At 41.5% G+C, this 16,804-nt stretch overlaps 1 protein-coding gene and 1 non-coding gene across 6 annotated transcripts in view; both read left to right on the top strand.

Moving 5' to 3' along the window:
• eif3c (eukaryotic translation initiation factor 3, subunit C) overlaps window positions 1–16,804 on the top strand; it is a 54,169-nt gene that overhangs the window by 12,889 nt on the left and 24,476 nt on the right. For all 5 annotated transcript variants that reach the window (XM_029713902.1, XM_029713893.1, XM_029713884.1 and 2 more), the window contains exons 6-15: window positions 643–694; window positions 1,084–1,196; window positions 8,708–8,832; window positions 9,244–9,406; window positions 11,169–11,260; window positions 11,597–11,738; window positions 12,320–12,448; window positions 12,782–12,875; window positions 13,175–13,362; window positions 15,321–15,545. In XM_029713902.1, the coding sequence (XP_029569762.1) occupies window positions 643–694; window positions 1,084–1,196; window positions 8,708–8,832; window positions 9,244–9,406; window positions 11,169–11,260; window positions 11,597–11,738; window positions 12,320–12,448; window positions 12,782–12,875; window positions 13,175–13,362; window positions 15,321–15,545 (1,323 nt within the window). The remainder of the gene's footprint in view (window positions 1–642; window positions 695–1,083; window positions 1,197–8,707; window positions 8,833–9,243; window positions 9,407–11,168; window positions 11,261–11,596; window positions 11,739–12,319; window positions 12,449–12,781; window positions 12,876–13,174; window positions 13,363–15,320; window positions 15,546–16,804) is intronic.
• Window positions 11,823–11,967, top strand: LOC115163490 (small nucleolar RNA SNORA29). The gene has a single exon (XR_003869753.1). It is a non-coding gene; the product is annotated as a small nucleolar RNA SNORA29 (small nucleolar RNA).

Genomic DNA, 16,804 nt, shown 5'->3' with positions numbered 1-16,804 from the left:
GGATAGAGATAATCAAGAAGGGCAAGAAATGGTCAGACAGGGTACTTCCTGTACAGAATCTTCTCAGGTTTTGGCCTGCCAAATGAGTTCTGTTATACTCACAGACACCATTCAAACAGTTTTAGAAACTTTGGAGTGTTTTCTATCCAAAGCTAATAATTATATGCATATTCTAGTTTCTGGGCAGGAGTAATAATCCGATTAAATCGGGTACGTTTTTTATCCGGCCGTGAAAATACTGCCCCCTAGCCATAACAGGTTAACAGCTTATCGCCCTCTACTGTCCCAAGGTTATATTTTCCGCTTTCCCCTTACTTGTTTTTCAAGCGAATATCTTATGGCGCATTCGAGCACACTTGTTCGGTTCAGCTAGCCGACTTCGTCTAGCGAACAGCCGAACTGTAGCATGCTGACGCCTTTACTCCAAAAGACTCACAGCTGTAATCACAGCCAAAGGTGCTTCTACAAAGTATTGACTCTGGTGTGAATACTTATGTAAATCAGAATTCACTTCGTTGTAAGACGTCCCTCGTGTGTTTTCGGCTTAATGCATCTTTCCCAAGACACTCTGAGCCAGCGTGAGATGCTTAGTTCCTACTAATGGCTTCGTGGTATAATAGCAATCTTTTCTCTCTCTTTCAGAACCCAATGGTCTCTGCGGATGAGGAGGATGAGAAGGATGAGGTTGAATCAGGTGAGTTTCTTACCATGCCTTTTCATTACACCTCGATCTATGTCTACAGTAAATGCCATTAATGAAAGACTCAAACGTCTGCTTTGGTAATTTGGGTGATAGCTCATAGTAAAGAAAGTAGCCTTGCCAAGCCATTAGAGCCAATAGGGCAGGAGCCTCCCTCCTGTTTCGATATAGAGGCAGCTTGATGTACAAGTAAACCCCCTGGACAGGAGGCTAGTCTATTGCAGGGACTTACCCCCAGAGACGCATCGGGTCCCATTTTTCTTTGGGGATTGACTCTCCACCATTACAATCTCAGGATGACATTGATGCATTCATTCTATTGACTAGCCACTGTTTTAACTGCTGTTTCTTTTAGAATCACCCATCTTCCTTGTTGTCTGTAGGCGTGTCGTCAGATAGTGATGACGAGCCGGGAGACGCCAAGAGCTTCCTGAAGAAGAAACCGGCCGCCGAGGCACTGCCGCCGGACAGCAGCAAGTTCCTGAAGGGAGCAGCGGTAAGATGGAGGACACGCTCAGTGGCTCTGTTGTAGTGCACAGTTAACTCACTCGACAATTCTACAAGAATACGTTTAGTAAGCCAGAAATGTGACACACTATCTATTTTTGTCAAGCCTTCTACCACCGACAGTCAATTTCATGGTCTACCATCACTTTAAAGGGGCAGTGCAGTCTAAAACATGATTTTCATAATTTGATATTTCCACAATGGGGGAAATAACACAGACATTTTGAATATGATAATGCCCTTTTTGTGTAAAAGTTATTCTTATTTTTTTATGTCTCGAATTTCATCCTCTTCAAGTGGAATTGAAATTTTGGCCCACCGCTTAACGACACAAGGCGAGCTGATTATAATAGACCAATGACCATATCCTCCTACTTCTGCCAGTCCCACCCGGTCAAATTGGCATTCCTTATTGTTGACATGCATAGGAGATGTAGCTAGTTATGCACGGCCAAAAGCAAGGGTTTGTGCAGTAGCTAGCTGCAATGCAGCAAGTATTTCTTTGCACTGTCTTCCATCAGAGCAATCACTTCGTCTGATTTGGCTTTGATTTTATTTCACTCACTCAAGTGCCATAGAAATTAAGCTCGAACCTGAGCATATGCACCGCACACTTCAAGGTAGCTAGCCAGTGGATTTGCAGCTTTCATCCTCCATAAAGGGGCTGTCCCATAGCTACATCTTGCATCCGGCAGTGGCAGCAAGCATTCAAGAAGTCTATTATTCTATCTAGCTATTATCCTTCAATATGACGGTCTTGATATTGTGGCTCTGCTGCTAACGAGCTAACGTTAGCTAGCTAGCTACTAGCCTCGACCACAACGTGGATAACTAGCTAGCTACTTACCTGATGTGACATTTGTATTTACATGGGTACCTTTAGCTAGCTACATAAAAAAGTAATGTCAGAATTGCTTTCTGTAAGTAGGCAAACGTTGCATCCTACAAACTATACTTGAAAAAAACATGAACGAAAAAATGTAAATTATTTTACTGAGTTACAGTTCATATAAAAATAAATGAATTAGGCCCTAATCTATGGATCAGAAAACCAGTCAGAATCTGGTGTGACCACAATTTGCCTCATGCAGCGCAACACATCTCCTTTGCATAGAGTTGATCAGGTAGTTGATTCTGGCCTGTGGAGTGTTGTCCCACTTCAATGGCTGTGCGAAGTTGCTAGATATTGTTGGGAACACAGTGTCGTACACGTTGATCCAGAGCATCCCAAACATGCTCAATTGGTGACGTGTCTAGTGAGTATGCAGGCCCTGGAAGAACTGGGACATTTTCAGCTTCCAAGAATTGTGTACAGATCCTTGCAACGTGGGGCCATGCATTATCATGCTGAAACATGAGGTGATGGCGCGGATGAAAGGCACGACAATGGGCCTCAGGATCTTGTCACGGGAGCTTTGTGCATTAAAATTGCCATCGATAAAATGCAATTGTCCATTGCTTATGCCTTCCAATACCATAACCCCAACGGCGCCATGGGGCAATCTGTTCACAACGTTGATATCAGCAGACCGCTCACCCACACAACGCCATACACGTGATCTGCGCTTGTGAGGCCGCAGAGCCATTCTGGGATTTAGCTAGCTAACGTTAGCTAGTAAGTAGCTAGCTTCGACCGCAATTAGCTAGGATACTGACATGACATTTAGCTATATTTGTGATTCTGACATTGCTTTGTTATTTACAGGTACCTAGGTAAATGCATGTCACGTCAAATTCAAAAATACGCTGAAGGTAGCTTACTGGATCCCCAACCTAGGGATAGTGTAGGCTGACAGTTTATGCTGCAAAGTTTACATTGTGGGAGGCAAAAGAAGCTCTGCATAAAATATTAATGCATCGCTAAGTTCATAGAACCGTGGTTACGTGCGTAACTTCCGATAGCCCCTAAATGCGGTTGTGATAAACAGTGCTCTACTTTTTTCTCCTGCAATGTGTTTTTCTCCTGCAACTTCTGTACAGTTGGAGCTATAAGCTATTATGATCCCATTTCTGAAAGCTAAGATTCTCAGAAACCCATCTGTTTCCCTTTACAACGCTCACACGCTGCGCAGGACTCGTTAGTTGTGCTGAGCAATTCACATATTTTTTTAACAACTAATTGACCAAACTCTACCTGAAAATACATGATATAAGTGATTGATAGTTGGTATTCAACAGTCAAAAGTATGTCTTGTTTACTTTGAGGAACTACTAAAATAGTGATTTTGTCAGACAGCATAGGCAGCAGCTCTATAGAGATCTTGGAATGAAATAATAGTCATCAAATAGGCCTAAAACAAATGTACTATACACAACTGAAATATATTTTTGTGATTTTGAATAAATGGTCATTGATAAGCAGTAATTGGCAGTCACCACCATCATAGGACTTATTCATTTTTATTCTGTTACAGAATTTGTTCTTAACTGACTTGTCTAGTTAAATAAAATGCAAATAAAAAATACAGCATTCAACCCACAGTGCATTTAATGTCTAAAATGTTTTATTTAAAACTGTGATTGATAAAAAAAATAAACTGAAACCGAACTGACCTCAAAGCTCTAATCGCTCAGCCCTACTCGCTAGAACAGAGCATAATCAGACTAAGGGGGAAAAGCAACATTTTCTACACTCATACACAAGTATTGCCTTGTGATCTTCCGATCACTTCTCAGTACCTTTTTGAATCATTTCAGCCACTTCAAATACACTTCCTTCAGATTGAGATACTGTCAAACTGATTTTGTAATAAACTGTCATAACCCCAAATAAAATGTTTTACTTTGGCTGTGATTGGGTTACCAATTAGCAATAACAATTTTTATGCCACCGCATTCTATAATCAAAAGGTAAGTGTGCAGTGAATATTTTGTTTCAGTCTAGCACATTTTGGTATGGATATGAAAGTGATTCAATGTGTTGCATCTCATATTTTGGATGGGTTCCCTGGGCATCCCGGAACTCCTGGTGGATGCGAAGGACTAGGCACTCTGTTCCTACAGCCCTGATAGCCCCAGCACCAACTGACTAAGCTCCTTTATAGGCCAGATGCCTGTAATGACTACCAATGTCTTCTATTAATCATACAGCCAATCACAGAGACGAGTAGCCCCTGTTCAGTAATAATTCCCGCTTAGTCTTTCAAAGGGCATGGTTTAGCCACAAGTTATATTGCACATTTCTGTCAATTTTGCTGCCAACTAACCGGCTCTCGGTTAACAAACGGTTACATTTGTTCCAAATAGATTAAAATAACATAACTAGGGCTGTTGCTGTGACTGTATTACCGCCACACTGGCAGTCACGAGTCATGAAGGCAGTCAAATTCGGGCTCCCGAGTGGTGCAGCTGTCTAAGGCACTGCATCTGTGCTAGAGGCGTCACTACAGACAATTGCTCGATTCCAGGTTGTATCACAACCGGCCGTGATTGGGAGTGCCATAGGGCGGCGCACAATTGGCCCAGCGTCATCTGGGTTAGGGTTTTGCCGGGGTAGGCCGTCATTGTAAATAAGAATTTGCCTAGTTAAATAAAATAAAATCCATGTGACCGTTTAGTCACAGTAATTAGACTTCGCCAAGCTCTGATGCTGCTGATGGTCAATAGTAGCCTACCAAACTGCAGCACTCTATTGTCCCTCTAATTGCCCTGAAGTCAATGCAAATGTAATCGCAAATCTAATCAAAACAAGTCATGGAAGCCCATGAGCTCGTGTTGCGCAACATTTTTAAGCAAAAAGGCAGTAACTGCTCATTTGGTTGAAAATTAGTTGTCATTTTTTTCCTACAATAAATACATGCTTAATCAGGTGGACAAGTATCCTACCTCTGTGATTGGAGAAAACGGGGGTCATGTTAAAAGTAACAGCATAAAGTTACTGTGAAACCAAGGTAAATGAAAGCCATTTTTCTCAATCCAACGCTATGAGCAGTTACTGCCTTTTTGCTTGGTAGGGCAGTATAGGCTATGCAATTGCGCAAGAGTGATGGCCTCTATTAAAACGAAGATCCCATCAGCAATCTCTAGGCTAGGCCTACTATTTATTTCTCAACTTTCCTAATATTAAGCACATTGCTTATCTTTACAACAGGAATATAGCCTACTTGGGTGGCATGAACATGAACCACGGGAAAAGCATCATCCATTCACTATTTAAGTGCATAGATGACATGTATTTTTTCCCCCGCTGCCCCTGTTTAGAGACAGGTGCATGATAATGGTCCATTCTAAACCAAAACAAATTTCACACCTATTATTTAGTATGTGTAAAGACAAGATTAAATCAAGAGTAGTCTGGTGACAATATTAGCCAATTAACAAATTGATATGAAAATATATTTGTCACGTGCCGAATACAACCAGTGTAAACCTTACAGTGAAATGCTTAACCAACAATGCAGTTTTAAGAAAAATACCTTTAATAAAAGTAACAAATAATTAAAGAGCAGCAGTAAAATAACAATAGCGAGGCTATATACAGGAGGCGCCGGTTAGTCGGGGTAATTGAGGTAATATGTACATGTAGGTAGAGTTATTAAAGTGACTATGCATAGATAATAACAGAGTAGCAGCATAAAGGGGGGGGGGGGGGGTCAATGCAAATAGTCTGGGTAGCCATTTGATTAGATGTTCAGGAGTCTTACGGCTTGTGGAAGCTATTTTAGAAGCCTCTTGTATCTAGGCTTGGCACTCTGGTACCGCTTGCTGTGCGGTAGCAGAGAGAACAGTCTATGACTAGGGTGGCTGGAGTCTTTGACAATTTTTAGGGCCTTCCTCTGACACCGCCTGGTATACAGGTCCTAGATGTCAGGAAGCTTGGCCCCTGTGATGTACTGGGCTGTACGCACTACCCTCTGTAGTGCCTTGCGGTCGTAGGCCGAGCAGTTGCCATACCAGGGAGTGATGCAACCAGTCAGGATGCTCTCGATGGTGCAGCTGTAGAAGCTTTTGAGGATCTGAGGACCCCTGCCAAATCTTCTCATTCTCCTGAGGGGGAATAGGTTTTGTTGTGCTTTCTTCACAACTGTCTTGGTGTGCTTGGACCATGTTAGTTTGTTGGTGATGTGGACACCAAGGAACTTGACGCTCTCAACCTGCTCCACTGCAGCCCCGTCAATGAGAATGGGGGTGTGCTCGGTCCTCCTTTTCCTGTAGTCCACAATCATCTCATTTGTCTTGATCACGTTGAGGGGGAGGTTGTTGTCCTTGCACCACAGAGTCAGGTCTCTGACCTCCTCATGCTTCTTTAGACCTGTCTAAATTAATGGATTTATTGTGAAGGTGTAGGCTATTTTAAATGGATTTTTAAAATGGAGATGTTCGACGTCTGCATCAGTGGCTTGTAGGCTATGTGTGGAAGCCAGGAGATGCTAAATGTGTATGCTAATTTACGGTCAATTACCGTGAGAACGACAGTTTATTTGCTAGACAATCACCGGCTGACTAAATTTCGTGACGGCCACAGCCCTCCCGGCCCCCGTCCCCGCAGGAGGCCTTTTTGGTAGGCCGTCATTATAAATAAGAATTTGTCCATAACTAACTGACTTGCCTAGTTAAATAAAGCTTACATTTTACAAAAGCCCTAAACGTGACGAACAGATTATATTATGCGTGCATACAAGGAACTGACATTGAAACATGCAACAGTAGCAAGCTAATCCTCTCACAGCCCCCCAAAAAAGGCTATGTTATTGAACATACTTCTCTAATGAAGCAACCAATATAAAACATAATTTCAAACATTTTCCAAAATGCTATTCCTGGGAAAATACCATTCTAAATAGCGCACCTGATGCATGTGGTTCCATATGTGACAGAGCTGAAAATCTCCAACATAGAAAGAGGGGGAGACTAAAGATGCAACAACTAAGATGGGTTGCTAATATGACTAGGATTGTGCCTTTCGCTTCTGGATAGTGAAAGAAAGTTGATATGAAAACTAATAGAACAGGAGAGAAATGCCGTTTTAATGGCAAATTAGGAAGTTTTTATAAAATTATGGTTTGATTTTGGCTAGGCTGGCTACTTTGAAGCAAGGTAAGACATGCCTCATAATATAAAGTAAAATGTCCAGGTTTCATACAATTTGAATTATGTTTTTAAAATGCATACTTCCTCCAGTTGCTAGGTGGTGGGTGACGCTCTCATAGTCTTGCCTATTGTATTGCCCATGACTGGGTTCAATTAATAAAAATAGTAGCAATATCATGCTGAGATCCTCCTCTTGTTAATTGTGGCCATCAAAACTGTTTTTAACATGCGATTGCATTTAGAATTGTTGCGCAATGACTGTGCTTACACGTTTCACTCCAGCAGCATCCAGCTGTTTGAGAGCTGCGTTGTCCAACAGGTGATATTATTCTGCTCATAGCCTACTATGCTCTGTAGCATATCCTGTGTGTGTTTGATAAATAAGCTGTATGACGAACTAACGAATATACACGCATCAATTGAATTCCACTCCATTTTGCTAATTCACCTATTGTCCGATAAGCATGAATGGTCAAATGTATTTCTTTGCCGCTAACCGGTTAACATCCCTAATATAGACCCAAGATTGTTCTGCTATGGGGGCAAAAGTTCTATTTTACTTTTTTCAGAGAGCATAGTAATTGAACCATGACCTATAACCTATTTATTTATTTATTTATTTTTTTTTTTTTTTATTATTTATTTTTTTGTAGGAATTGTCAGTGGGTAGGGGCTATGGGTCCATCTGTGATTGACTGTATGACTACTTGAAAACACATTTGTAGTGTGTGTAGGGGCAGTGGTTAACAACCATCCTCCTGGAGATCTATTCTCCGGTAGATTTTCACCCAACCATCACAAATCACAACAGATTCTGCCAAACAAGTTGTTGTTGAGAAGCTAAGTGTAATTATGTGTTTGCAATACTAACTCTTCCTGTCATGGGATGAGGTTATAGTAATGTCAGTGTTCGAGCAAGCTGGTGAGGACAATGTAAATAAAACCACTACTTTTGTACTTCATGCCATCGATGATAACTCTGCTGCTGCTCTACATTTTAGACCTATCTGATTATGTTTAGCTAACACCCTCTTACTTTCTCCATGATCTGTTTTCCTCTCACAGGAACACCTTCCAGAGCTTGAGCACATGTAAAACAATAACTGGAAAAGATACTTGCATGCTATGATTTAGACTTTCTTTATGATCTGGTCCTGCATCTTCTGGCGACCTACTGCATCTTCTGATGACCTATTGAAAACAGTGCAACAATGATACTGCAAATTAAGATGCATGATGTATGCCTTTTTTTAGTTTTGATGACAAAATTAATCCTATATGCTTGTCGAAGTTCGTCGCTTTCTGGGTCCAACTGAAAGTGAAATAAATTATTACAAACATATTTTGGTGGTGTTTTCAATAAATTAATAGTGATTGATTAGATATACAGGGATGATTTAAAAATGACATTAAGACTGCATGGGGGCTTTAATCTAACTCGTATGTAATAACAGTATATGTCTTCAACAGGATGAGGAGTCTTCCAGCAGCAGTCATGTGGATGACGAAGACTGGGACTCAGACACCGCGGAAAGCGGCAGTGGTAGCGAAGACGAAGAGGGCAATGACGCCATTGCCAAAATCTTCCTCAAGAAGTCAGTCCCTGTCCTTTTGTACCTTGTGCGTTAGGATGGAATTATTGTGGATTGAGTCAATATCACTGCCTCTGTAACCAAACATTCCTCGAGGTCGAAACATCCTGCCTCTGACTTTCATTCGCTATATCTCACTCTGTATGTTAAACGATACTCTAAGGCAGTGCTCGGCAACAGACAGCCTGCGAGACAAATTTGGCCCCAAAGCGATTTTATTTGGCCCCTCAATATTTTCTTAGTTAATAAAAAAATTATTTAATGTCCCGGCCCTGCAACCTGCTGCGCCTGAAAAAATTGTCTGACGACTGACTCTAGTTGCCTACCCCCTGCTTTAGAAACTCGTCTCTGACATCAGATCAGTTTTACACACTGACCAAAATGTATTCACAACACCTCATTCTGTCTTGCCAGGTCTGGTAGTGAGGTCGAGCGACACACCAGTGAGAAGAAAAAGGAGGATAGGAAGAAGAGACACAAGCGGAAGGAGCGCGTGGAGGAAGAGGCAGAGGAAGAGGCCCAAGAGGAGGACGAAGGAGAATGGGAGAAGGTGAAGGGTGGAGTGCCCCTCGTTAAGGTGGGTAATCAAGTCATGGCACTCCACTTATCTGTATGTATAGTTTGTGTTCATTAACCACCAAATGTAAGAATTGACAAACGGAGAGGGACCACCTGACCTTTACTAATAAGAAACACTAATTTTTTTGTTTTCCATTGCAAAACCTTTTAAAGCATTTTCTCTCTAGTCCCCAAATGAACACGACCCAATGGTCCTATATGGTCATAACGCGGCTCAGAGTAGAAGTGCTGCTAATCTAGGATCGTTTCTGCCTTTTAGATTGTAATGACCTGATCCTAGATCAGCACTGCTACTCTGAAATGCTTTGAGTACAGAGCCAAACCTGCCAGTGAATGTGGATAGTGCTAATTGCTTTTCCCTACAGGAGAAGTTTAAAGGTTAGGTAGCATGAACGTAACCACATTTAACATATGGTTAGTATATGCATTAAAAGTCCCAATGCAAAGTTGCACCTCACTTTAAAATGTTTTGTGTTATTACATAAAACCTATCCGAATGTTGTCATGCCAGAAAATGTTTTTGTGGGTTCTGATGTAATATGGAGGACCCGGCAAGCCAGCCTATTCCCTATAATGTAAACTCCAACAGAAATAACTTCGAATTCAACCAAATCGTTTGCACTCAATTACATTTTCAGCCAACTTACAAGCAAATACTTCATGAATTTATTGTTGCAAGCTGATTTGTTGAGGTTGCTAGCCAACCAGCCTGCTAACGTTATGTTAGCACTGCATGCGTCAGCCAGTTGCTTTAAACACCTAGCTTACAGCTACATTAAAGTAAACCAAGGTTTTGGAAATGCATAACGCCATCTAACCAGTTATCAAACAATGTTGCCGATATATGCAGTTCTTAGCCAGCCAGCTAAAGTTTGTTATTTTAGCCAGCTAACTAGACTAGCTAGCCAACCACCACGGGCGACATAACTAAATAGTAAGCCAGAAAACAACACCACCTGGTCTAGCACAGGAACCCATAGAACACACACAAAAAAGCCAGCAGATATAAAGTACAGAGAGTGGAGACTGATATACGGCTGAGTTGGCTCCCAAAGAATGGCCAAGGAGAGAGGCACTTCAAAGGGAGAGTCCATTTCACCGGCAGAGGGGAGAGTCAGCTAATCCTATAGTGAGGCAAATCTAAAGTAGATTCCAGAGACATTCCAGAGTCGGCATTGGGCTCCAGGCAGATTGAAGTTATCACAACATAACAGTCAGTCAGCTACTGTAGTACGTTAGTACTAAGCTAAGGTTGAAAAACTCAAAACACGTCAAAGTTGACCAAATAAATTGTAGGACGAAAAACGAAGAACAGACGAGGTACTAAACAATTAGAGCAGGCAGAAATAATTTTCCACTTTCCTTTTGCACCAGAGGCAAGCCTGCCGGTGCAGAAGTCAGAGCTGCTTAAAGCAGGCGAGCAGGATCATATGCCCCCCAGGTGTGGGGAATTTGATTGGCTGTTTACATCACACCACCTCGTGATTGGTAAATTGTAGCTCATCATTGCCAGCTGTCTGTCTGCATGGCTAGTGGCTAACATTAGCCAGCTTAAGCTAGCTAACGCGGAGTAGATTCTCCATATGACTTTGAGAAAATAGTTAATTGTGGTTATACAGAAATAAGTGAATAAATATGTTAAAAAAACATAACTGTTTGTATTTATAGCTAACCAGATTGTGCCTTCAACTAAGTTACTAAGTCTTTGACCACACTGTGTTACTTTAGTGAGTAAAAACTCATGCTTCCTACCCTTTAAGATGTTTGCCAAGGGAACAGAAATCAACACAACAGTTGTGGTAAAGAAACTCAACGAGATTCTGCAGGCCCGTGGAAAGAAGGGAACAGACAGGTACGACTCATTTGACTACATTGACATAAATGCTCTGTCCCAGAATGTGCCCCTAGTCGATGGCCCTTTTTGTAGATCTGAAAACAATGGTGAAGTAAGCAATATGGTATTGGTTGTACCTAAGGCTATGCAAAGTTTTTTTGCCTTTCACAGATATAGCACTTTCATGTCTACAAGGGGACATCCAGGTAGGGTTTTGGGGTTTCTTTTGCGACCAGATAAAAACGGCATTAGGTAATATGACACCTAAGCCTGAAAAGACCCTAAACTAACTTAACACTGTCCCTACACCTGTTATTCCCTCTACCTCCCTCCTCTACATTCTGCTTTGTTCAGAGCTGCCCAGATCGAACTTCTCCATGCCCTGGCCAACATCTCCAATGAGAACATTCTGGGCGAGGGCATCCTGGTCAAGATCAAGTTTAACATCATCGCCTCCCTGTACGACTACAACCCTAACCTGGCCGCCTTCATGAAGGTCAGTCTCACTGGTGTTAAATTCCAAGTTGTTAAATGCTTATTTGTTAAATTATTAAATGGTTAAATTGCTGAATTTTAAAACGTTCCTGTTTTATTACCGCCCATCTGCCCACTCCACGGATGTGTGGCTATGCTAACGGGATAGACTGTCCGTCGTAGTCTGAAGGGGTTGAGCCTGAGCGGTCTTAATTCTGCCACCTCTATATGAAATGACAACACATTTGAGCATGGAAAAAATAAGAATATTTAATGTGCAATTCTACAAAAATGGCAAATCCATCCCTTTTAATCCCCCCCCCCATAGCAGTTGGGGGGAAATGTGGTGGGGGAATGTATTAAATGTAAAAACAAAGTTATTGGACAAGTTGTACTTTATCTGTTTTTAGAAATGTCTTCTCAGCATCAATCACCTTGATTCTCCAAGTACATTTACCAGGAATTTGACCTGGTGAAATGGTGCTGACAACCATAAACCCCCGTTTTCGTCCTGGATTCTCCCGTATCCGGCCCGAGTGTGACACCAATTCACACTAATATCTCCTCATCCATTTTACCTGTCCTGCCCCACCCCTCTCCCAGGCTGATATGTGGAAGAAGTGTCTAGACTGCATTGACGAGCTGCTGGACATCCTCTTTAACAACAACAACATCTTTATCGGCGAGAACATCGCCGAGGACAGTGAGAACCTGGCCATTACTGACTCTCAGGTAATTCTCTCACAGAAAACTCTTAGTGGTTGATTGAGTTTCTTTCAGTGAATGAATGAATGAATGATTGATTGGTTAATCTATTTGAACTACTCCAAACGAGTACTTCCCCACAGGAAAATTTGTTCTAATATCATTCTAAAAATAAATACATATACAGTCAAGAACAAGCAGTATGTACATTACAAAAACCTATCAAATACGTTAGTCTTTTACTTATTGCCATTGTGGTCCTTTTGTCAAGAAGACAGGCATGGCAATACACTTCATATGATAGGCTGCAGTTTGCAGTAGATGGTACAAATAAATTAAGTTTCTCTATCTGTTCCTCAGCCATTCAGGGTGCGTGGCTGCATTCTGACCTTGGTGGAGAGGATGGACGAGGAGTTCACCAAGATCATGCAGAACACTGACCCCCACTCTCAAGGTGAGGCCCTCTCATAGTGTTCTCGCTATTTTAGATCCACACCCGCATTTTCACATTATCCAAGTCACTTGTGCGTCTGTCAAAGACTAACTTAATTGATACTCAATCACTATAGACACATGAAGTAAATGGATTAATAGAATAGACAGCAATATAATTCCTATGAAAACCTGTACCATGTACATAACACACGTTATTGGATCACTTTTTTTACCTATGAAAAACCATACCCTGATCTCTTTTTCACACCGACTTTAAATTTCACACGGTGATATTTAATCACTCACTCCCTCTCCCAGAGTACGTGGACAACTTGAAGGACGAGGGTCATGTGTGCGGCATTATCGACCGTCTGCTGGGCTACCTGGAGACCAAGGGCAGCACGGAGGAGGTGTGCCGCGTCTACCTACGCCGCATCATGCACACCTACTACAAGTTTGACTACAAGGCTCACCGCCGCGCACTGGGCCTCCAGGGAGAGACCAAGGTAAGGAAACGGACCCCACCATGAACACAAAATTACTTTCAGGTTATGGGTACACTCAATATGGCAGCCGGTCCACCAATCATAGAACTTGAATGGGAATGTATGTTTTAGTAGTTATATTTCTATGGACCCCATGGCTGCTTCTCAATTGTCTGAAATGACTGTCTCTTTCTCGTTTTAAATTGCAGGATAGGAGAGATGTAAGCAATGTCGCAGATACTTACTAGGAATTTGTGTAAAACGTTTGAACGAAGAATCATAAAAGGACGTGAATTCACAAATTTCTGAACATTAACAACCCCAATTTCTTTTAAATGTTTAAACATCACACCCCTAGTCATAACCCAACCTTGTCCTCACGTAGTGTCGTAACGATGCTACACCAGGCCTAGTATCACGATACCATAATTAAAAAAATAAAAAAAATCCTAGTGGTAGAAAAAAAAGTGGCCTAGCATCCTGTTCGCCCTGTCCCCTGAATGCTTGGTCATGTTTTCTAAACGTTCTCCAAAAACCTGTCGCTGAAATTCACACTTCTACTCAACTCATTGAGTTTAACTCCACACTGTTAAGTGAAAAATAGAATACTGCATAGAATAGCTAATTTGCTCATATTTGCCAAGGCCTACCTGTGATTTAGTGGGAGGAAAGAAAAAAACATGCATCATGATTTGCATGTCATTGTGTCAGTAAGGGGAAAACACTGCATGAAACCTTTGCTCTTCAGTTAACACACACACACTCTCCCTCCCTTCCTCACATACTGTCTCCCTCACTCTTATAAAAAAACACACCCCTCTCTCTCCCACAAACACACATACTTCTCCCATCTTTTAAAACATTAGGCACCAAACAGAATTTAAGGAGCACAAGAAATAGATTTTTGAAGTGGTTTAGGCTTACTATTAGGCCTATATGAATCCTACCTTTTGAAGCACATCTCATGAGTAGCAGACCCTATCTTCCTGTGCCAATCAAATTAGCCTAAACCAGGTTGTTACTCCCACTCGTTCTATTCTGGTTAGAGCCAGTTTGTACTGTTCTCTGAAGGGAGTAGTACACCGTGTTGTACGAGATCTTCAGTTTCTTGGCAATTTCTCGTATGGAATAGCCTTCAATTCTCAGAACAAGAAAATACTGATGAGTTTCAGGAAGAAAGTGCTTTGTTTCTGGCCATTTTCAGCCTGTAATCGAACCCACAAATGCTGATGCTCCATATACTCAACTTTCATTGAATCTTTAATCAGAACAAATCTTTTCAGCTGTGCTAACATAATTGCAAAAGGGTTTTCTAATGTTTAATTAGCCTTTTAAATTATAAACTTGGATTAGTTAACACAACGTGCCATTGGAACACAGGAGTGACGGTTGCTGATAATGGGCCTTTGTACGCCCATGTAGATATTTCATTCAAAATCATCCATTTCAAGCAACAATAGTCATTTACAACATTAACAATGTCTACACTTTCCGATCAATTTGATGTTATTTTAAATGGACAAAGAATTTGCTTTTCTTTCAAAAATAAGGACATTTTTAGGTGACCCCAAACTTTTGAACGTTAGTGTATATTATTTAAACTGACAGAGGAATAGATGCGGACGGAGAGAAGCAGGTGAGGGCTGGTAGGGGTTGCTAATGGCTGATTACAGCTGCCATACGTGAAATGCGCATGAAAAGTGAAGTGGATATTATTGAACCTGCGCATACAAGAGACTAGTAACTGACTTTATAAACATTTTATAACAGGCAGGCGCCAGTAGGTTTTTAGATTGGTAGGGCTGAAAAGATTGGTTATTATCATATGAAACGTACTATGGTATTTTAAAATGTTCTAATTGTCATCACATTTTGATTTCGTGGTACCGGTATACCGTGCAACACTATACTCGCCTACTATTGAATTGTCACTTTATCCCTCTCCCCCTTCTCTCTTTGTCTCTGTATTTCCTCCCTAGTCTGAGCAGGATGCGGAGGAGAGTGAAGGCGAGGACAGTGCCTTCATCATGGACCGCCTGTGCAAGTTCATCTACGCTAAGGACCGCACAGACCGCATCCGCACATGTGCCATCCTGTGCCACATCTACCACCACGCACTTCACTCGCGCTGGTATCAAGCCCGTGACCTGATGCTCATGAGCCACCTGCAGGATAATATTCAGCACGCTGACCCGCCTGTACAGGTATGAGCACGTGAGTGTGGACACGCGCGCACACACACACACACACACACACAACAGGGCAGCACCCAGTATGCCAAGCTGTTCATACATGTAGGGAGGGGCACACACACCTGCTGGGCAACATCTGGCAGGCTCCAGGGCTCCAGACTAACGTGATGTTTTGCAGAGGGGTCAAATACTTATTTCCCTCATTAAAATGCAAATCAATTTATAACATTTTTGACATGCGTTTTTCTGGATTTTTTTGTTGTTATTCTGTCTCTCACTGTTCAAATAAACCTACCATTTAAAATAATAGACTGATCATTTCTTTGTCAGTGGGCAAACGTACAAAATCAGCAGGGGATCAAATACTTTTTTCCCCTCACTGTATGTTATACACACACTCCAATTGGGGGAAGGTTGGTAGGGTTTGCGGGGAATAATAAAGGTATATTCTTAAAAAAGTATGCATGCATGCATACTTTTTTAAGAATATACCTTTATTATTCCCCGCAAACCCTACCAACCTTCCCCCAATTGGAGTAAACTAATAAACACTTAGTCTTCTCCGTTCAGTTTATACATACACATTTTACAGACACAATCTATTTTACAAAAGTTATATTTTGTTTGTTTTTAGTCCTTCCTCCATTTCTGATGTCCATCCAGTTTGATTTCTATTTGTAACTGCGCTATTCCACAACATTTCTGAACCTATATACATTTGACAGACCCCGTATGTTTTACATTGGTTATCTTGTTATTAGTCCCACCCTTCAGATCCATTCAACCCCTCCCATCTATCTCTCAACATCATCCATTTTGGATTTCTATTTGCCATATATATTTTTCAACTGTGCTGTGATGCTTCACAATAGTACTGAACCTTTCTATTCTTATAGCTTCTACAGATTAATGCGTTCAATTTATGAGTTCCGACGGTTACAACAACCCAAAACTAACATAGCAGCCTTTGTTGTAAAAACGGTGCCTAAAATCTCTTTCTGAGAGTTCAGAAATCCATTTTTATGTCTACACAAGCTGTCTACTCGATGTGCCCAGTGGGAGGGAGTGACTGGCTCCCGCTAGTGAAATGGGCAGGGCAGACACTTTGATTGCAGGGATTAAGATGAGCCTGTTTGACCAAATCCTCAAAGTTTAAGCCGCTCCAAAAACCGAAAGCTTTGAGTGAAGTGACCGACTAGAATTTGCAGCTGGCACTGCTGCGACCAAGTAAACATTTAAACTTGCACAGCCAAGTCAAAGAGACGCAAAAT

Source organism: Salmo trutta, chromosome 2 (genome assembly GCF_901001165.1).
Source record: "Salmo trutta chromosome 2, fSalTru1.1, whole genome shotgun sequence".
Taxonomy (NCBI): Eukaryota; Metazoa; Chordata; class Actinopteri; order Salmoniformes; family Salmonidae; genus Salmo; species Salmo trutta.
This window is presented reverse-complemented; position numbering and strand designations above follow the sequence as displayed.